The following is a 23,216-nucleotide window of genomic DNA, read 5'->3' on the forward strand; positions in this document are numbered from 1 at the left end:
CTGCAGTATACACTATCTACAAAAGTTACAACATTTACTTCTCAAGGCTACTTCAAAAACATCTCCCAAATCTACAATCCACATAAAATGCTGGAGGAACTCAGCAGACCAGGCAGCATCTATGGAAAAAAAGTACAGTCAATATTTCGGGCTGAAATCCTTTGGCAGGACTGGAGGAAATAAAGCTGAGGAGTAGGTTTGAAAGGATGGGGAAAGGGGGAGAGAAACACCAGGCGATAGGTGAAACTTGGAGGGGAAGGGATAAAGCAAAGAGCTAGGAAGTTGATTGGTGAAAGAGACAGAGACCATGGAAGAAAGAAAAAAAAGGGGGAGGGGAGGAGCACCAGAGGGAGGTGATGGGCGGGCAAGGAAATAACATGAGACAGGGGATGGGAAATGGTGAAGAGGGAGGGGGAGGCGTTCTTGAACCATGATGAAAGGCAATGGTAATGGATGGATTGAAAGGTAACCACCTGCAGGTTTCTCTTAAAACTTTCACATTAACCTGACTTGTTTTTTCCTTCAGCTGCATCCTTCTTTCCACATGCTCCAGCTTATTCCTTCTTCTTCCTCTGCCATCACTTAATTCCTTTTTCATAGGTTCATTATTCTTCTTGCCATACTGGATCTGAAAAACAAATCAATTTTATTTCTTTATGTATTGCCATGAGATTGACCAGCAAAACTACAAATGAATATTGATATAATGTGGACATGTTGCCCATTGTATAAAGGTATTCACTTTCTTTTGCCTTTTGCGAAGGGGAAGAAGCCAGATTGTTAACTCAATGCATCCAACTTGCTTTTACTTTTTCAACCTTTCTCCAATTCCTTCCAGTCTTATTGTGGTCATTACTATTATTAGATATTCCATTAGGAGGCAGAATGTTGTTGTGAGCAATGTTCCCTCTAATTTTTAGAAGTCAATGTGCACAAAAGTCTTATGTTGTGTAAATTTTTTTCCTGTGACAAAAGTACGTGTGCACTGAATGCACACATGGCACAGTTTATGTAGGTTTACAAAATATTTGACTTAAAACTGCACAGAATAACAACAAAATTACATACATTTTTAAGTCTCTCAGTTATTTTTTCTCTCTCCTGTCTTTGGCATTTACCCATTCTTTGTAAACTCCGTCTAGACTAATCGAACTTCCATCCAATTGATAGCTTTTGATTCTCATTCCCAGATCTTCATGGTGTGCTACACAGTGTTGCTGAACTAAGTGTGTCCAACTAACTCTGCCCAACATTACTGATGTTCTATCAGACATAAACATCACCATTTTATGGAGGTCAAGTTTCTTCTCTTCATTAAACTGCTTTATCGCTGAAACAATAGAAGAAGCATCACACGCCTGCTGCTGAACTATTCCGCCAAAAAACATTTTATAAACAGTACAATCTTTAGATCTGAATTTGAAGTAAAGGCTGAGACATTTGTTAACAGATATGTCTGTGGTTTCTTCAACTGTTAACGTGTGAAGATCTGCTGATGCTATTTCTTCAAACATGTCTTTCTGAACAATATAGTTGATAGTCTTCAGAAATTCAAACGCGTAATTTTTGCTTCACCAGCTGTCTGGGAATTGAACATAACTTTTCCATATGTTCATTAATGTGTTGAACTGAATGTAGAGTTAGTCATTTTAACAGCTAACAACACACTGTCGAACTTTGATCTCCTCTGGGTTTGATCGTTTTTGCTCTTGTTCATCTGCATTCAGCCATAACATGCGTTGCACTCCTGTAACAGGTAATGATGGGTTCTGTTGCCTGAGCTTTTGTACACTGTCCAAATGCGATTTACTTGCCAGATGACGCTTCAAAAAGTCAAGTTTCAAAATACCATTCCACTTCTTTCCACTAGTAAATTCTCCAGCAACTTTCGCATCATGACAATACAAACAGATAACTCCAGTTTCCGAATCATACATAAATATTTCTCGTATCTGAATGTTCATGACCTCATGAGCTTTTGGTGTAGCAGTTTCTACTATTTTGTTAAGCCATTCAACTTTAGACAAATTTGCAGTTCTTTTGTGCTTCACGCCCTTCGCTTCTTGTGAATTCAATGTAGTGAATCAATATTTTTTTCAATAAAAACTTAGTAAGCTATCTACAGGATTTGAAACAGACCTTTGTAAACTTTACGATGTGAACACTGTCTGCCAAAGATGGCAGCTGCCATGATGCAGCTGTACAAACTGGAACAGGAAAGGTGAGGTGACGTAAATTAGTGACGTGCATTATGGTATTTGAAAAACTGACTAACTAGTTAACAGAAATATTTAGCTAAAAGATTATCTTCAATAAGTATTATTAATTACTACATTATTTTAGGTAACTAACCTTTTGCGCGCACATTAATTTCCTTTGTGCGCTAGTTGAAAAACGTGTGTGCCCGCACACAGGTTAGAGGGAACATAGGTTGTGAGTAATTTTTTTGCCAGTCTGGTAAACTATTCTTTTAATCAGAGTGCTCTGCCTGCAACCATAAGCGGAGGTTTCATTCACTGCCACACAATGGTACACTTCACAAGCACCATGTAAGTTTAATTTCTTTCATTTAAACAGGTGTCCAGTAGTGTAGCAGAGCATCTAGCCCATTCTTTGCAAGACTGCTCCAATATTCAAGAAATATTTCAAACACTCTATTCTCATGGATCGGCTATTTCTGAAAGCAAAATCCGTGAATTTGAGGTGGAAACAGAAAGGCTGAACAGGTAAAATGTTTGTTACAGTATTAATTTTAGGACGAACAGGGACTTAAAAATAAGAGTTATGCCAGTGGCATACCTTAATACTATGTCACTTTGCTACAGCACAAAGAGATAGCAAGTATCCATTCCAAATGCAACTTCATATATGAAGCCCTGATAATTATTTGGGCAGAACTTTTTATTTTCTCCTAAGCAAAGAGCAAGATGGATGACAATCTTTAGCGGTTTTTGATGGCAAACTGAGACAAGTCTTGTACTTAATTACACCAGAGTCTGTAGTTGATGGAAACTGGAAGAAGAAGCAAATTGTTCGAGGAACTCAGTAAGTCAAGCAGCATCAATAGAAGCAAAGGAAAAGTGAATACTTTGGGTCGAAACCCTGTGTCAGAGTGGAAAGCATAGAGGGGAGATGGCTAGTATAAAGATATAAAAGTAGACAATAGATTGAACCAGGTGAGGAAGGAGATCTTGGGCAGATGGAGAGAAGTGTTGGGAGAGCAGAGGGTGCATAGAAACAGAGTTTGGAAGACAATGGAGGTAAGTGTCTGTAGATACTGTAATCAGATAAATAAAGATGATTATAAGTGAAATCAGATAAAGCAGGGATGGTGGGGATGAAGGAGTGCATTGGGTGAGGGATTAGGCATAGGAAATGTAGGTACCTGAATTTGAAAATTTAATGTTCATAACATTTGGTGTACATTACTGGGGCAGACTTTGTACCATTGGGTTGTAGTCTAGAATAGATTGGGTAATCTGCAACCTTGATGGTATATTTAAGTGGATACATAAAATGTTATGGGCAGAGATAGAAAATAACTAAAAAAAAGATTGTTGGGATACTGCTTCTCTCTGTATAATCTGGAAGACTAGAATAAAAATGGTAGAGATTTTGTAAAGTTTATACACAGCCTTGGTTAGATCATACAAATTACTAAGATTTGTTCATGGCATCTCACAGGAAAAACATACTGGCCTTGTAGAGAAAGCAATCTAAATCTACCAGAACAATATTGGGACTCCATGGAGAAATAAGGAGAGTTCACTAAAACTGTGATAATTTTTCCTGAAACTTATAAAACTGGGTAACAAATAGAGTTAAGCCTTTCAGGAATGAAGTTAGAAAGCACTTCTGTATGCAAAAGTGGTAGGAATTTGGAAACCATTTTCACAAAAGGAATTTGATGCTTGTTCATTTATTAAATCTATCCATCTTAAGTTAAAAAATAATTGTCAGCTATGATATTAAAAGATATATAGTGTAAAAGTAGGTGTATTGAGATATGAGGTCTTCTATTGGTCAGGGTCGACCATGGATATTTCATCCTACACAAACCATTATGTGATAACCAAGCCAATGTGCAAACCAGGGGAGTAGGGTATGGAGAACAAGCTATTGGCCGTACAGCAAGTTCCCCCTTTTCATGCAGTCGATGAATCCAAAGGAATTGGAGAGATCAATACAGTTTGACACCAGTGACACCACAAGAGTTGCCAGTCAACGTTGAATTCAACTTATATATTTCCTCGAGGTTTACTCCTGAAGCCTTCCTCACGAATGGGTATAGCCGTAATGCAGCAGGGGTTTGAGATCAGAGCTTTCTTTCTCCTAGATGAGCTGCCAACCACAGCTGACGAACCCCATCTGCCTGAAACGACTGCTTTTAAGGTATCAGTAACCCACCTTTGCCCCTTCTCCCATCAGTAGAAACTGTACCACCAGGCTCAGTAGCTAAGCCACGTGTGAAGGTCAGGAGCTGGACTTGGGTTGTCAGAGGCTTTTTGAGACACATGCCATTGGGGACATTTAATAGGTAGTTGCAGCTTATCCCCACTACCTCCCTTGGTTTTTACAACTTTAAGGAATCAAGCTGTATTGATATAATTTGGCAGAAAATGGCAATCTCAATAAATTGGTGAACAGATTTGAATGATAAACCACCTACTGCTGTTCCAGTGATGGATTGGGAAGAAAGATTATGGATGGACAATTATCATTCAAATTAGTGGTGAATGCTCTTTTGTGCCTGGCGAGCCATTTAAGGTTTAATGAAAACCTAATTTGATGATTGGTTTTGTCAGAAAATATAGGGAGAAGATGCTTCCGCTGGTTGGTTTGTAAGCAGAGGTCTTTGGTTTTATTTAAGGGTCAGAGTGTAAAGGTAAAATAAAGTACCACTTTCCACAAATGATGCACTAGGTTCCATAGGAAATTTTTAAAAGACACTTAAACATGTATGACGAGCATATGCAAGGCTGCAGGATAATATTTTAGGAATAGAGCTGTTTGGGCAGTTCATTCAAATATCTTGTATGGGGGAAAACTGATTCAACGGCATGTTCAATCATTTTAAGATTTTATCTTCATGCTTTTATCCTTACCTTTTATTATTAGGTAGGAAAATAAGCTGTTAGGAGAGAAAGAGGTGATAAAGGGACATAGATGAGGTAAATTAGTGGGCAAAGAACTACCAGAGAACCAGTGGGATAATGTGACATCACTCATTTTGGCAGGAAAAATAAAGTAAAATGTATTATAGAAATGGTGAGAGACAGTAGATTGCTAGAAGTTCTGCAGAGTGATTTCCAGAAGGCTTTTATGCAGATATAACAAGTAACTCTTAAGTTAACAGAGGTTTTTGTTTATTGCAGGATGAACTGGATAGAAAAAGATGGCAATGCTCCAATTATGTAGGGCATTTACACATTGACATATAGAGTATTGTGTACATTTTGAAGGTAATTCTTTGGAAAGTTGAGTGAACTTGGCTTTTTCTCCTTGGAGCAATGGAGAATGAGATGACCTGTTAGAGGTGTACAAGATGATGAAAGCCATGGATAGCCAGAGGCTCCCTCCCCCAGGACGGAAATGGCTAACAAGAGGGGGTATAGTTTTAAGGTGCTTGGAAGTAGGTACAGAGGGGATGTTAGAGTTAAGTTTTTCACATAGAGTGGTGGGTGTATGAAATGTGCTGCTGGCGATGGTAGTGGAGGCAAATACAATAAGGTCTTTTAAGAGGCTCTTAGATTGGTACATGGAGCTTAGAAAAATAGAGGGCTTTGCAGTAGAGAAACTCTAGGCAGTTTCTACAGTAGGTTACATGGTTGGCACAATATTGTGGGCTGAAGGGCCTATGATGTGCTGTAGATGTCTATGTTCTATGTTCAATTTGGAGGCGGTTTACAAAGATCACAGCTGAATTAGGCAGCTTGTCTTGTGCTGAAAGTTTGAAAAGGCTAATCTTCTAGCTACTGCAGTTTAGAAAAGCCAGGACTATCTTGATTGAAACACACAAACCTTGAGAGTTTTGACTGGGTGGAAGGAGTTGAGGATGATTTCTCTTGCAGAAGAATCCAGAGCCTGTAGTCACTGTTTAAACGTAAGATGTCACCCATTTCTGACAGTCAATGGGAGATGTAAATAAAACTTTTTGATTTTTATGGTTCAATTTGGCAGTTTGATAAGGTTGTGTATTACCAGAGGTAGATGGAAATGTGCAGTTGGGATTATAATCTGATCAGCCATGATTTTATAAAATGGCACAACAGGGTAAAAGGTCTGTGGTCTATTCTTATTCCAAATTTGTGTTAATTGTATGTTGTAATACTTGGAACAATGACCCCATTTCTGTTATCCTTTTAATAGTTTAAATTAAACATTAATTGATACAGTTCATAATGTTTTTACCTTTCAGTCGTATTGAACATTTAAAATCACAAAATGACCTTTTAACCATTACTTTGGAAGAATGCAAGAGCAATGCTGAAAGAATGAGTATGCTGGTTGGTAAATATGAATCCAATAGTACAGCATTAAGACTTGCACTGCAATACAGGTAAGCGTAACAATTACAAATTGGGTTTTTGATGCTCCTAGCTGTAAAAATATTTTACCCAATTCTTTTTTTTAAATTCTTTAAAAGCTATTGTGACTTCCCTTTCTGGATGTTTGTACTGCACATCATGAGATAATATAAATAATCAGAAAGATACCCACCCATTACATAAGTTCACAGAGCCACTCCTAATCAACCCAGAAAATAGATTTTTTTTTCAGCATTATAACTATGAGACTTCAATCAATCACTTTAAAATAGAAAGCTACTATAATTAAAATAGATAAATCAAGAAATCATAATGCAAACACAAGAGTGCTACAATGGTATACAAGTGGGATATCAAGACCATCCTCTTCTCTTTCCCACAACCTATCCCTTTTCACCCCAAATTTTTTTGTGTCTGAGGCTCAAAGTCTTGGGTGGAACCTAACTATGCTTTACGCACTATCAAATTCTAAAGTGTGCCTTTGAATCAACAATTTGAAATCTGGGCATGAAGACTGGTGCACATATAGCTGTACTGTGGTTGGCAGTAATTGCAAATTCTAACCATGAGACATTCACAGTCAGGCTAAGTCAGCTCCCAAGACACTGATCTCAGTGGAAGAGAAATCCCGGCATCAAATAATGTTTGGATTCTCCTGTGTAAGTTTGGAGAATCTGTTTAAAATAGAGAGGCAGATGTTTATTGCTAGAGTTTTGTCTGTACATAGGTTTAAAAAAAAATCTAAGCAGGTGGCTCTGTTTAGAATCAGAATCAGGTTTATTATCACCGGCATGTGTCGTGAAATTTGTTAATGTAGTAGCAGCAGTTCAATGCAATACATAATATAGAAGAAGAGGTGAAAAATAATAAAAATAATGATAAATAAATCAATTAATTGCCATATACATATATTGAATAGAATAAAATCATGCAAAAAACAGAAATAATATATACTAAAAAAGTGAGGTAGTGTTCGTGGGTTCAATGTCCATTTAAGAATCAGATGGCAGAGGGGAAGAAGCTGTTCTTGGATCACTGAGTGTGTGCCTTCAGCTTCTGTACTTCCTACCTGCTGGTAACAGTGTGAAAAGTGCATGCCCTGGGTGCTGGAGGTCCTTAATAATGGATGCTGCCTTTCTGAGACACCGCTCCCTGAGATGTCCTGGATACTCTGTAGGCTAGTACCCAAGATGGAGCTGACTAGATTTACTAACCTCTGAAGCTTCATTTGGTCCTGTGCAGTAGCCATACAATTACCAGAGAGTGATGTAGCCTGTCAGAATGCTCTCCACGAGCACATCTAAAGAAGTTTTTGAATGTATTTGTTGACATGCCAAATCTCTTCAAGCTCCTAATGAAGTATATGAGAAATTTAGGATTTCTGCATTCAAGCATTTATGCTAAGGAACTCCCAAATTTCCTGTCACTTACTATACAAGGGAAATAGAATTAGCTGTGTTGGAAAACTGGCATTTCCTTGCAAAATTGAGCTCGTTGTAACAATTACCAATGGAAGTTGAAAGCTATAAAATATAGAACCATAGAACATTACAGCACAGTACAGGCCCCTCAGCCCTCCATGTTGTGCCGACCCATATAATCCTTTTTTAAAAAAAAGTACTAAACTCACACTACACCATAACCCTCTATTTTAATTTCATCCATGTGCCTGTCCAAGAGGCTCTTAAATACCCCTAATGTTTTAGCCTCCACCACCATCCCTGGCAAATCATTCCAGACATTCTCAACCCTTTTTTTAAAAAAAAACTTACCCCTGATGTTTCCCCTAAACTTCACTCCCTTAATTTTGTACATATGTCCTCTGGTGTTTGCTATTGGTGCCCTGGGAAACAGGTACTGCCTATCCACCCTATCTATGCCTCTCATAATCTTGTAGGCCTCTATCAAGTCCCCTTTCATTCTTCTACGCTCCAAAGAGAAAAGTCCCAGCTCTGCTAACCTTGCTTCATATGATTTGTTCTCCAAACCAGGCAACATCCTGGTAAATCTCCTCTGCAGCTTCTCCATAGCTTCCACATCCTTTCTTTAATGAGGTGACCAGAATTGAACACAATACTCTAAGTGCAGTCTCACCAGAGATTTGTAGAGTTGCAACATGACCTCTCTACTCTTGAACTCAATCCCCCTGCTAATGAAGCCTAGCATCCCATAGACCTTCTTAACTACCCTATCAACCTGCGCAGTGACCTTGAGGAATGTATGGATTTGAACCCTAAGGTCCCTCTGTTCATCCACACTCTTAAGTAACCGACCATTAGCCCTGTACTCAGCCTTCTGGTTTGTCCTTCCAAAATGCATCACCTCACACTTATCTGGATTGAACTCCATCTGCCATTTTTCTGCTCAACTCTGCAGCCTGTCTATATCCTCTTGTAATCTTCGACAACCTGCATCTCCATCCACAACTCCTCCAATCTTCGTGTCATCCGCAAACTTACTCACCCATCCTTCCGCCTCTGCATCCAGGTCATTTTATAAAAATCACAAATTGCAGGGGTCCCAGGACAGATCCCTGCAGCACTCCACTAGTCACCGACCTCCAGACAGAATACTTTCCTTCCACAACTACCCTCTGCTTTCTTCCTTTAAGCCAATTTTTTATCCAAACAGTCTAGGTTCCACTTATCTCATGCCTCATGACTTTCTGGATGAGTCTCTCGTGAGGGACCTTGTCAAATGCCTTGCTAAAGTCCGTGTAGACCACATCCACTGCCCTCCCCTCATCAATTTCTTTTGTTACCTCTTCAAAAAACTCAAGCAGGCTCATGAGGCATGTTCTTCCCTTCACAAAGCCATGTTGACTCTCCATGAGTGGACTGTACTTCTCCAAATGCTCGTAGATCCTATCCTTAAGAATCCTTTTCAGTAGTTCGCAGACCACCATTGTAAGTCTCACCAGTCTATAGTTCCCAGGTTTCTCCCTATTACATTTTTTAAACAAAGGAACTACATTTGCATTCTCTAGTCCTCCGGCACTTCCCCTGTAGCCAAAGATCATAGCTAATGCTCCAGTGATCTCTCCTCTCAATTCCCACAACAACCTGGAGTGTATCATATCCGGCACTGGGGATTTATCAATCTTGATGTTTTTAAGAAGATCCAGCACTTCTTCCGTAATCTCCACATTGTCCAGCACACAGGCCTGTTCTATTTCGACCTTACCCTGATCAAGATCCTTTTCACTTGTGAATGCTGAAGCAAAGTATTCATTTAGGACCTCCACAACCTCCTCCGCCTCCAGGCACATGTTGCCCTCTTTATCCTTTAGCGGTCCCACCTTTGTTCTCGTCAACCTCCTGTTCTTCACATACACATAGAACGCCTTGGGGTTCTCCTTAATCCTACATACCAAGGCCTTCTCATGCCCCCTTCGAGCTCTCCTTTCTTTAGCTCCTTTCTGGCTACCCTATATTTCTCATGAGCCCCTCCTACTTCCTGCTTCTTATATCTAACATATGCTTCCTTTTTCCTCTTGACGAGTTGCCTCACATGTTTTGTCAGCCACAGTTCCCTTTTCCTACCATTTTTTTCTTGCCTCAGTGGGACAAACCTATCCTGAACCCAGCTCAAGCGGTCCCTAAACTTCTCCCACATTACTTCTGTGCTTTCCCCTTTGAACATCTGTTTCCAATTTACTCTCGCTAGTTCCTGCCTCATCCCTTCAAAGTTAGCCCTTCCCCAGTTAAGCACTTTATCATTTTGTCTGATTTTATCCCTTTCCATATACCAAATATATACTACATATATTTGTGCAAGCAGTGTGGCTGATGATATCTCCACCCCTCCATGCTCCCAACCTTATGTGCCTAGCATCACTTTATGGACATAAAATTAATATATAGCTGTCTTACATGTTTATATGTATTATTACTATTGTGTCTTTATCTTGTTTCTTTGTGTTGCATTGGATCAGAAGTAACAGTTATTTCATACTTCTGTACATGTGTACTGGAAATGATACTAAATAATCTTGATTCATACAGTATTTATACAGTTTATTATAGCAAACTACACACAATTCAATGTTTATCAAAAATAACATCAAATACACATTTATGGATGTACTTCCTGTTTTAATTGTCCATATGTTTATGTTGCAAGTCTTTTTCAACATATAATGTTAGCATAACTTCAAGTTATTAAATGTAGTTACTTATTTTCACCTAATTTGCTTGTATTCTAAGTGAACAGTGCATAGAAGCATATGAATTATTATTGGCACTAGCAGAGAGTGAACAAGGACTCATTTTGGGCCAATTCAAGGCTGCAGGTGTTGGATCAGTTGGTGAGTACAAAAATATATTCATTTATTAAAGTTAAACTTATAATGTATTGATTATCATTGCTTTCTTGTCACATTTTTTATGTCCCTGCATTGTGTGCACTCAGCAACAACTTATCATTGAATTTGGATGTGGCCAAATCCAGCCAACTTCACATAGTCAAATTGAACAGCCTCACTTAGTTATACAAATAGAACTAAACCTTACTCAGTTAGCTTCACTGACTCACCATAAATGGTATCTAAGAGGTGTACAAATGAGGGAGCAGCCTGGACATCTTCAACATTCATCTTGGGTAAAATGAAGTCTCCCGTATCAAGTCAAGCACAGATAAGGAAACCATCTGATTTAAAAACATCAACTGTTCTCCCTCAGCTGTCTCAGCAATGGAAATAGGAAAAACACAGAATGTACTTGGGGAGGCAACATTTGATTGAATGTGGCATCGAGATATTCTGTGATGAAACTGAGGCTGATGTGTATCAAGGGGAAAACATCACTGTTTGAAGTCATGCTTAAAGGAAGATAGTTATGGTAGTAGCTGGAGATCAAAGGTCCCAGGCACATGATATAATTTCCTGTTTTCGGCTGTTCCTTCACAGATCAAAGTTCAAAGTAAATTTATTATCAAAGTACATATATGTCACATTGTACAACCCTGAGATTCAATTTCTTGCGGGCATGCACAGTAAATCCAGAATCACAATAGAATCTGGACCGCACCCAACAAGACGGACAATCAGTGTGCAAACAGCTGTGCAAGTACAAAAAGAAAATGATAATAATAATAAATAAATAACCAATACGAATTGAGAATGTGAGGTGCAGAATCCTTGAAAGTGAATCCAAAGGCTGCGGGAACAGTTCAGTGATGGGGTGAGTGAAGTTGTCTTCTCTGGTTCAAGAATCTGATGGTTGAGGGGTAATAACTGTTCCTGAACCTGGTGGTGTGGATCCTGAGGCTCCTGTACCTTCTTCCTTATGGCAACAGCAAGAAGAGAGCGTGCCTGGATTTTGGGGGCCTTTGATCATGGATGCTGCTTTCCTGTAATGCTCAGTGGTGGGGGAGGGCTTTACACATGATAGACTGGGCTGTATCCAATAATAACTGTAGGATTTTATGTTGAAGAGCCTTGGTGTTTCCATACCAGGAATTCAACCATGATTCGTGATTCAACTAGTCAATATACTCTTCCCCCACACATCTTTAGAAGTTTGTTAAAGTTTTAGATTTCATGCCAAATCTTCGCAAATTTCGAAGGAATAGAGGCACAGTTGTGCTTTTTTTGTAATGGCATTTATGTCAAAGGTCACAAGTTGAAATTTTTACTGATGGTTGCACAATATTCAATTCCATTTGCAACTTGACAAGTGAAGTACTCCATGCCAGCAATTAACTGGGAAATGGCTTTTTAAATGCTGGTCTAATCAGCTGGCCTAATGTCTTAAAATGTGAATCACTAAGTGATGTTTGAGGATATGGTAGTTGATGAAAGAGGAGAAAGATGAGATGGAGAGGTGCTTTTACAATTAAATGTACCAAATTTCCCTCACCTAATACCTTCAGCAAAAATATTGCTCAAATACAAAATAGAATTCACCCTTTGCACAATTTTGCTGAAATAGTTACTGGATTAATGTGTCCTAAGATCCAAAATGCTTTTGACACTTGAGATCAGTTGGAGCCAGACCAGTTAAGAAAAAGTGGTATTTTTTTTGTGCTTTACTGCTTCTCAAGCATTATAACAATGCTATCAGGTTGACTTCTGTTCATTAACTGGCCAACTTGAATTTTAACAAATTTAGTTAGAGGTGTTTTGTGCATTCAGTAGATTAATCAACAAATGTATTCACTGGAGACATAATGATAGTAAAATGTTTCGTGGCTGTTCATCGTGTTGTGTTTGAAGAATATTTGACTGCTGGGAACATTAAGATTCTGTAGGTAGTTTGTTAAAACACAAGTAAGTTTAAGGGATGCATTAAAGAGAGACAGTGAATTACTGAAGCAGATAAATTGAGGGAGAGAATTCTGGGTCTTGAGACATTTACAGCTGGAAGCCAGATGATCAATGGCAAAGCAATTAAACTTTTTCAAGTGTAAGAGTGTTTGGCAGGAAGACATTAGAAGATAGATACTTAAAGCAGTAAGAGCTTTAGAAGTTGATGAGATAAAGACCAGTGGTGGAGCTGGGTGATGTTTGGAAATGGACATTATTGATCTGAAAGTCATGATCTCCATCTGGCTCAAAATTCAAAGTGGGGTCAAATATGACACCAACAATGCAAAGGTTTTGCATTGTTCCAAGCAATTGCTATTGATGAAGGTGGGCATGGAGGCAAGGACCAAAAATAATAGTTTCAGTATTCTCTAGTTTTAATCCAGGATTTTACTTTTGGGTCTTGATCTTAATTGCGTGGAACTTGGATGCTTTCTCCATAATGTCATTAAAAATGTTAACATCATGTTATCACAGGTGATCAAAAAGGGGAAGAAAACAAAACAATGATGTTAAAGAGAGCACATGACTGCAGGAAAACAGCAGAAAATGCTGCAAAAGCTCTACTTATGAAACTTGATGGTAGCTGCGGTGGAGCATGCACTGTTACAGGATGTAACATACAGCCCTGGGAAAGTCTGTCGTCTCACAGTCACACCAGGTGAATAGTTCAGTTTTATAATTTTGCTTTGGTTGCATATGGACTCTTATTAATTAAAATTTGTAATTCCTCCAAAGATATGTTCAGTTATTTTTATGTTAGAAGAGATCGATAAAATCATTTCTGTGGACCACAAATGCCTGAATGCCCTGTAATAAATGCAGTCCATGGCAATGTCTGGATTTTGCAATGAGCATGATGATCAAGTGGGTAGCATTTTAAATAAACACAATTTCTTATCTCTGCACTGCTTTGTTAAATTCAAAATTTGGGTAAATGCGATTTGATTCCAATCACCCTGGATAAGATTTGCTTAGCCTTATTGAAAGTTTGAACATTTATACATGAAAGACAAGAAGTTATGATAATCACTCATTATATCCCTCCTAAATAAACATGCCTTAGAAGTGGAAAGTATTGCTGGAATTGTGAAAAGAATGAACATGTTAGGAAGTATAACTACATTTTTATTGTACACAAAATACAATTTAACAGAGATAAAGTTTACTGCATTGTGCAATAACGTTTGCTCTTAAAATTTAATATTTGGTAAATTGGTTTATTGTCATACGTATGGAGATACAGTGGAAAAACTTTTTGCATGCCATCCATACAAATCATTTCATGACATTGAGGTTAGTACAAAAGAGCAATAACAGAATACAGAATGAAGTGTTACAGTCAAGAGAAAGTGCAATGTGGCAGAAATAAGGTGCAAGGCCATAACAAGGTAGATTGTGAAGTTAAAAGTCCATGTTATCATAATAGGTGACTGTTCGATAGTCTTAATTCTTTATTTAGAAAAAGAGCTATTTATGAAGTGGTGTATATGAATAATTTTATTTCAAAATATTACTGATCCATTATTGTTTTTGACTCTTCAGTACTACTAGTTCAACTGCTAGTAGCTGTGATACAGAATTTACAAAAGAAGATGAACAGAGGTTGAAGGATTATGTTCAACAGTTAAAGAATGACAAAGCAGCAGTCAAGCTAACTATGTTAGAGTTAGAAAGTGTTCATATTGATCCACTTAGTTACGATGTGAAAACACGGGGAGATGGCCAACGACTTGATTTAGAGAATGCAGTTCTAATGCAAGAACTTATGGCCATGAAGGTGAGTAAGAATCATACATTTTGAGAAGTTTAGTTTTAATGACATTTAGAAGTTGTTGTTGAAATATAATTTAGGAAGCTAATGTTCCATTGAGCTAGATTTTGCTGATTGGGGTTTGCCACCTGCATTGCCTGTGGGATAACTGTTCTGTACTAAATTGACTCAGATGTACAAGGCCAAAAACATCTTGGATTTGAGTGGAAATGACCTAATATGTTACCAGGGGCTAATGTGGTGTTTATGGGTCATGTGAGTGAGTTAGAAAATCACCAAGAAGTGGCTGAGAAACTTTTAACTGAAGACAAAGGTACTTTCTAGCTCTCTGTCTGTGGAAATTATCAAGATTTTGGAACTTTCATGAAGATCCCTGACATTCAGTGGCATTCAAATACTATAATTATTTATCTCTCTAAAATAAGAGAAAGTATAGTGATAAAAAATCTAAATATTTAAATAATTATCAACAATCAAAATAACCAAATAAAAGCAAAATAATTTGCTTAGTTCTTAAAATTTTTTCCCAACGTTGTAAAATTTCCATTGAAATGAATAGGCTGCCATATTCTGTGCCAATTCCTCACTGTAACTGCCTGGTAATCTCAGCAATCAAGCTGTCACCATTGGAGCCCTTGGGTACTCCAAAGTGGAAAGTATTGGCAGGTTTCTCATCCAAAATCTATTAAGTTTAGGACTTTAGCATATACAGGTTCATTGGACAGATTTCCTGACACATTTTTATAGATCCTGGCATAAGAACAGTGACTTTATTATCGGAATGGAGATGAACAGTTAAGAGGAAGCAAGTATTAGGTAACTAAATATTTTTGAAATAATGCTTTATAATTATTCAAACTTGTTCTTGTATAATTGATTTAGTTTGTAACCCTAGGTTGGGTCGGTGGCATTAGTCTAGGAGAAGACACTCACTGGCCTGCCAGACTTATGATATCTTGTTTGTGTGGATGCTGCGTAATGTTTTCCCTGTTATAAACAGTACCATGGAATAACAAACAATACACCATATCCAATTAAATTATTTAGCTTTATAATTCTTAACTAGAGGGTTAGTAAAGAAAACAAAAATAAAAGGACCCATTTTAATGGAACAGTCTAATGCACATGTTGGAGCTCACAATTTTCTCGGCCGTTTGTTCTTCATCGATTTCCCCCAGGCATCGTCGACTCCCAACCCCATTCCATGCCCACTCAGTCCTGCAGTCTACGATCTCTCCATTCTGGCATCTTTTCTCTCCATCTTCCGCCAAACAAAAGCTTGCTCTCGTGCACACAAAAAAAGAAGAACCTCCCCTCATTGGATGCCACACATTCCAAAGCCCCTGTTGTCTCCAGTCATAACCCAAACGCACTGCTGCTACAGAGATACCATTACATTAGCAGTGAAACCTTTCCCAGGGTGTTACACTCTCCCCCCACCAAATTAAGTCATGCCCTCATTTCTTTGAGATAATTTGCTAACCCTTCCTGCAAACCACAAAGTCCAACCCAGGTGTAAAAGGCAGTGACATAGCTCTCCAAAGTGGTAGGGGCCATACTCTGTTCCCCTGGTGCTGCATGTGCCAGCCTATCCTGTGGTCTCCTGATTCAGTGAGACCTCTGTACCCTCTCATCTACCTCTTCATTTTCCGACACTACTGGTCTACCCGGCAAGTCCTCCCCCAGCCTATCACTCAGGCCCACCTGCAACTCAGACCCCTATGTCCCCTGGCTAAGCCCAGCTTCATCCCTTGTGTCCTGCTGCAACCCGGCTGTCCACAAATAGCACTCCCCCCCCACCCCCCCGATTTCACCTGACTCAGCATGAGAAGGGCTGAGAGTCTCTTCCTCAATCAGTGGGGAGTTAGCAAAAGGCAACATATACCACATCTCCATGTCCAAGGATGAGGCCCAGACTTAACCTCTCCGGCTGTTGGTCCTGCAGACACCCCGTGTTGCCACAGAGTCCTCTCACTAGGTGTAGGCTCCAGGTTGGGCTCTGGGTCAACCTGCACCTCTTGTCCCAGAGGTAGAAGGTGGTTCTGATGGAGTATCTTGACAGGCTCATTCCCAGAAAACTGGTATGTTTGGCATCTGACTCCTACACATAGGGTATAGCTGCCCAGTGGTCAGCCAACTTGTGCTTCCCAGGTAGCCCCAGATTCCCTATGAGGACTCAGTCTCCCGGCAGGAGTTGGGAGAACCTCACCTTTTGGTCGTACCTCCTCTTATTTCCTTGATCCTGCTTGAAGCTGTGAAACCAGCTTTTCAGCTCCCTTCTCATATCAGACACATACTTCAGGTAAGTCTTCACTGGTAGGTCGCCCTTGTCAGTCCCAAAACAAAGGTTGATGGGCAACCTCGTCTCGTGCCCAAACATTAGGTAATGTGGTGAGTACCTGGTAGCTTCATTTCAGGTACAGTTGTAACAGTGGACCAGTTGTCTAAAATGTTGACTCCACCTGTTCTTCTTGCTGATCTCCAAGCTCCTGAGCATGTCTAGCAAGGTCTGATTAAACCTGTTGGGCTGGGGATCACCCTGTGGATGAAGGGGAGTGGGTCCTCAACTTCTTGACTCCAAGCATGCCCAGTAACTCATGGATGAGCCTACTGTTGAAATCCCATCCCTGATCACTGTGTATCCATCTGGGGAGGCCATAACAAACAAAATACTTTTCCCATGACACTTTGGTCACCGTGGATGCCCTCTGGTCCTTGATGGGGAAAGTCTGTGCATATTGGGTGTAGTGATCCGTGATGACTAAGACATTCGCCATGTTGCTGGCATCTGGCTCTATTGACAGGAAATCCATACACATCAGGTCTAGGGGCCCTTTACGCTGCAAGTGGGACAAGGGAGCTGTCCGCGTAGGCAGCGTCTTCTGCCAAATGCATCGAATGCGACTTGCAGTATTCCTCGACCTCCAGCTTCATTTGGGGCCAGTAGAATCAGTCTCTGAGCAATCCATAGGTCTTTTCAACCCTCAAATGTCCAGAATCATCAGGAAGTGACTTCAACACAATCCTCCGATACTTGTCAGGCAGAACCAGCTGGGAACGCCAAGGTCGGTCCGGAGGTGACATGATCCGGTATAGGATCTGGTTCCTCAATTCCAACCTGGGCCATTCTCTCAGTAATGGAGGCACTGCAGTGTGTTTTGTCTTGTCCGTCTGAGCCATGTCTCCCATTTCAACTGCTGACAAAATGGTACTGATGCCCGGGTCATCTCACTGAACAGCTGCTACTTCCCCAGGACTCAATTCCAGTAACTGGTTTGTCTTCAGAGCAGTCAGGTTACAGTAAGCTTGTGGAGTGGCGTCAGCAGAAGCTCCCAATTGATCTACCGTTTGATCCTGCCCTTGCCTTATGTCCACCTTCACCATGATGGCAAACTGACACGTGGCTTTTACCGCCAGGACAGGATCACTCTCCCACTCTTCATCCTTATCCAGCCCTTCATGTGCACGTCGGGACAAATCATCAGCATCCAACAAAATAAATCCCGGAATGATACCCCGACAATTGTAACCTTAGGTTCGGTCAGCAGCTTTAGTCTAGGGGAAGACACTCTTTGGCCCACCAAACTTGTGAAGTCTCATTTGTGTGGATGCTGCGTGATGTTTTCCCGTTACGAATCAGTACCATGGAATAACAAACAGTACACCATATGCAATTAAACAATTTAGCTTTATAATTCTTAATTTGACTAGAGGGTTAGTAAAGAAAACGAAAAGGGCCCATTTTAATGAAACAGTCTAATGTACACATTGGAGCTCACGGTTTTCCCAGCGTTTGTTCTCCATTGATTTACCCCGGGCATTGTCAACTCCCGACCTCATTCCACATCCTCTCAGTCCTGCAGTCTACAACCTCTCTGTTCTGGCATCTTCTCTCTCCATATTCCGCCAAACAAAGGTGGATGAATACCTCGTTCTTGAGCACACAAGAAAGAAGAACCTCCCCTCATTGGACACTGCACATTCTAAAGCCTCCTTTATCTCCAGTGATAACCCAGACACACTGCTGCTACAGAGAAACCATTACATTAGCAGTGAAACCTTTTCCAAGGCGTTACAAGTTTATAATCAGTAATCTTTTTACTTGTTCTACTTTTAACGGTTCAAGTGTTTCTGAATGTCAAAATGTTTAAAAACATTCCAGTTAATGTTGGGCTAAGCTTGGGAATATGGTGTAGACTGTGTTTGATTTCATTTAGTTGTCAAGGTCTAGTCTAGCAAACCTAGAATAGCAGAATCCTTTGAGATAGGAATATTCAAAGAAACATTTGTACTTTCCACATTGGACACAATGAACATGGGCCGCTTGTTCCTGACAGAAAGCTTTGGTCCATAGTTTGAATAAAATGAAAACAAATGAATGGAAATCTCTAAGATCAGGATTTTCTTTTAAAGAATAGAGATATTGGCAAAAATTGTCATACAATCCACATTTGGTTTCCTTAAATATAGTGGCAATAGGATATTAATTATGATACTCGAGGGCTACAGGAGAAATTTGAAAATATAAGCTAGGGCAGTAGATATTTAATTTGAAAAAATGACTGGAATTGTTTCTTTGACAAAATGAAGATTTATGAGTGCACATTTGGGAACTTAGTGTGGAGGGAAAGGACTTATTCATTAACAAAAATCAATGACTAGGGCTTTGATTTACAATTAAAAGATGAAGAGATGAGGAAAGAATATTTTAGCCAGACGGGTTGAGATTGGTGGTTGGAATTGGTATCATGTGGCAGGGAGGGCATTTATCTTCAAGGTTATATGCAAGAAATGCAATTTGTTCAGATAGTTTTTCAACTGTCATTGATACTGCAGGCCAAATGGCATCATTCTACACTGTAATTTTTTGATTCTGATCAGTCTCAAGTTAAAGCCTCAAACTAATTCAATATTGTGATGGTATTGTATTTTTATTTGTGTACGTAAAGAAAACTTGTAATACCATATTTTCTGGTATATTCAGATTTCTCTCCATACATTAAATACAAAACCCCCAAGTTTTGACTGATTTGAGGCACCAAGTATTTTGTCTATGCCATTGGAGCCACCAGTGGCAGTTCATCTTGCTAAAACTTCCAAATTGGCTAATTTTATTTAATCACTTTTGAAATGACTGCATATAAGGCATACTTAAATTATTATAACTATCTTTATACCTGGAAAAGCTGAACAAGATCATTGGAAGGTGCCAAAGCTCTCGGCAGGTTTTTATTTCCTGTACCAATGGACACTATTTAGCCATTTAAAAGCCTCTTTTCTCTAGTGACATTAAGTATTTTATTTGATAATAATGTAGACCTGAAATTTGATAATTCTTAATGATACATTTTACAACTGCTGATATATCTTCATAATATTTAAAAATATTGGAACTTTTGAAACTGAATATTTCTGTAATCTGAAGGAGGAAATGGCAGAACTCAAAGCCCAACTTTATTTAATGGAGAAGGAGAAGAAAGCGCTTGAACTGAAGCTCAGCACACGGGAAGCCCAGGAACAAGCGTACTTGGTGCATATTGAGCACCTGAAGTCAGAGGTTGAAGAGCAAAAGGAACAACGGATGCGATCTGTCAGCTCAACCAGCAGTGGAGGAAAAGACAAACAAGTAAAAATAAATTTCACCATTATCCATTAAATTCAGTGCAAGAAACATGATGTAACATATGTGGTAAATTTGTAAACTGATTTATCATAGTCTCATGTACAGGGAAAATGTTTGTTTTACATGCCATCAATGTACTGAGTTAGTACAAGGGAAAACAATAACAGAATGAAGAATAAAGTGTTATATTTTTAGAGGAAGTGCAGTGCAGGCAGCCAATATAGTTACAAGTTCATAAAAAGTAGATTTTGAGGTCGAACTCCATCTTGTACTAGGGGATCATTCAATACCCACTGAAAAAATGAGAGACTGAGAGCTTAATCAGAATTGCTGATGCTCACTGTAATATTTCCCTCAATTCCCACCTCTCCTTTTCTCGTAATTATTAAGTATAATTCCAAGGTGCTTCCATTTTCTCTCTTCCATTGAAAGTTACTTTTCACATTAGGCTTTCTTTTACTTCCTGTCATATAGACACATGACAGTTACGCACAAATAATATAAGAAAAATGCATCAGCAAATGTATTATAAAAATGTAATTAATTGTTGCTGTAACACAATCTTTAATATCTTAATTAGTTTTGAGATAAATAATTATATCTCAAAGGATGTCAAACAATCTGCTCCATGCTCCCAGATTTTTTAAAAATCTTTGCTACTTAGATACATGTTTTAGTCACCCCTCATATAGTCTCTTATAATCTCTCTCCATCTGTCTCAGATTTGGTTTTAAACTCTGGCAGGTTTTGTGCTTGCTGAAATGCTTTGCATGATCAATTGTGCATCTCCTCTGGGAGTAAGTTGAATCATTGGTCCTGAATTCAGAGATCCTGTAAAGGTGCTTTATTTGCTTCCTGTGTATTTATAGTAACTTTGACACCATACTTTATTACACTCCTAGTTGTGAATGAAAATGAAGCTTACATGAGACTATAGAGCTGAAAAGGAATCATCTGAGGATTGAATAGCCTACTCCTTTTTCAAACATTCTTAATTCCTAACCTTTGCTGTTCATGATCTATTTGTGGTATCCAGTTTCAAGCCCAGCTGCATTTCTGACCTTTACACAAGCAATGGCAGTGTCAGCATAAATAGAGAATTGATACAGAACAGAAACTGGAGATTTGAGATATTGCTATTATTAGGATTTTAGGTAGATGTACATTTGCATTTCATAGGGTTCAGTTCTTGAGCCACTGCTGTTTTGTATGTACAAACCCCATTTCCAGAAAAGTTGGGATATTTTCCAAAATGCAATAAAAACAAATATCTGATATGTTAATTCATGTGAACCTTTATTTAACTGACAAAAGTACAAAGAAAAGATTTTCAATACTTTTACTGACCAACTTAATTGTATTTTGTAAATATACACACATTTAGAATTTGATGGCTGCAACACACTTAACAAAAGTTGGGACAGAGTTAAAATAAGATTAAGAAGTGCACTGAATATTGAAGTAACACCAGTTTGGAAGACTCCACATTAAGCAGGCTAATTGGTAACAGGTGAGGTATCATGACTGGGTATAAAAGTAGCATCCATCAAAGGCTCAGTCCTTGCAAGCAAGGATGGGTCGTGGCTCACCCCTTTGTGCCAAAATTCATGAGAGAATTGTTAGTCAGTTCAAAAGGAACATTTCCCAACGCAAGATTGCAGAGAATTTAGGTCTTTCAACATCTACAGTACATAATATTGTGAAAGAATTCAGAGACATCTCAGTGCGTAAGGGGTAAGGTCAGAAACCACTATTGAATGCACACGATCTTCGAGCCCTCAGGCGGCACTGCCTAAGAAGCCATCATGCTACTGTGACAATTACAGCCACCTGGGCTCGGGAGTACTTCGGAAAACCATTGTCACTTAACACAGTTGGTCGCTGCATCCAGAAATGCAACTTGAAACTGTATTACGCAAGGAGGAAGCCATACATCAACTCTATGCAGAAACGCTGGCGAGTTCTCTGGGCCCGAGCTCATCTCAGATGGACCGTAAGGCTGTGGAACCGTGTGCTGTGGTCAGATGAGTCCACATTTCAGCTAGTTTTCGGAGAAAACGGGCGTCAAGTTCTCCGTGCCAAAGATGAAAACAACCATCCTGATTGTTATCTGCAAAAGATGGAAAAACCAGCATCTGTGATGGTGTGGGGGTGCACCAGTGCCCACGGCATGGGTGAGTTGCATGTATGTGAAGGTACCATTGACTCTGAGGCATATATTAGGATTTTAGAGAGACATATGTTGCCATCAAGGCGACATCTCTTCCTGGGACGTTCATGCTTATTTCAGCAGGACAATGCCAGACCACATTCTGCACGGGCTACAACAGCATGGCTTTGTAGACACAGAGTGCGTGTGCTTGACTGGCCTGCTGCCAGTCCAGATCTATCTCCTATTGAAAATGTATGGCACATCATGAAGAGGAGAACCAGACAACGGAGACCACAGACTGTTGAGCAGCTGAGGTCTTATATCAAGTAAGAATGGACAAAATTTCCAATTGCAAATCTACTACAATTAGTATCCTCAGTTCCAAAACGATTAAGAAGTGTTATTAAAAGGAAAGGTGATGTAACACAATGGTAAACATGCCTCTGTCCCAACTTTTGTTGCAGCCATCAAATTCTAAATTTGTGTATATTTACAAAATACAATTAAGTTGGTCAGTAAAACTATTGAAAATCTTTTCTTTGTACTTTTGTCAGTTAAATAAAGGTTCACGTGAATTAACATATCACAGATTTTTGTTTTTATTGCATTTTGGAAAATATCCCAACTTTTCTGGAATTGTGGGTTTGTACATTGATCCTTGATGTACAATTTTATTCGCCATATACATTTCTATGTATTAGGAATTTCCTGTGGGGTGTTGTCATGACAATAGACAATAGGTGCAGGATTAGGCCATTCGGCCCTTCTAGCCAGCACCGCCATTCACTGTGATCATGGCTGATCATACACAATCA

General features: G+C 39.2%; 1 protein-coding gene across 3 annotated transcripts in view; it reads left to right on the forward strand.

Annotated features, from left to right (window-relative positions):
- mcc (MCC regulator of WNT signaling pathway) overlaps positions 1-23,216 on the forward strand; it is a 145,241-nt gene that overhangs the window by 109,740 nt on the left and 12,285 nt on the right. For all 3 annotated transcript variants that reach the window (XM_059969577.1, XM_059969576.1, XM_059969579.1), the window contains 6 exons: positions 2,578-2,726; positions 6,419-6,559; positions 10,754-10,854; positions 13,330-13,513; positions 14,398-14,632; positions 20,052-20,252. In XM_059969577.1, the coding sequence (XP_059825560.1) occupies positions 2,578-2,726; positions 6,419-6,559; positions 10,754-10,854; positions 13,330-13,513; positions 14,398-14,632; positions 20,052-20,252 (1,011 nt within the window). The remainder of the gene's footprint in view (positions 1-2,577; positions 2,727-6,418; positions 6,560-10,753; positions 10,855-13,329; positions 13,514-14,397; positions 14,633-20,051; positions 20,253-23,216) is intronic.

The sequence above is a fragment of the Hypanus sabinus genome, chromosome 5, assembly GCF_030144855.1.
Source record: "Hypanus sabinus isolate sHypSab1 chromosome 5, sHypSab1.hap1, whole genome shotgun sequence".
Classification (NCBI taxonomy): domain Eukaryota; kingdom Metazoa; phylum Chordata; class Chondrichthyes; order Myliobatiformes; family Dasyatidae; genus Hypanus; species Hypanus sabinus.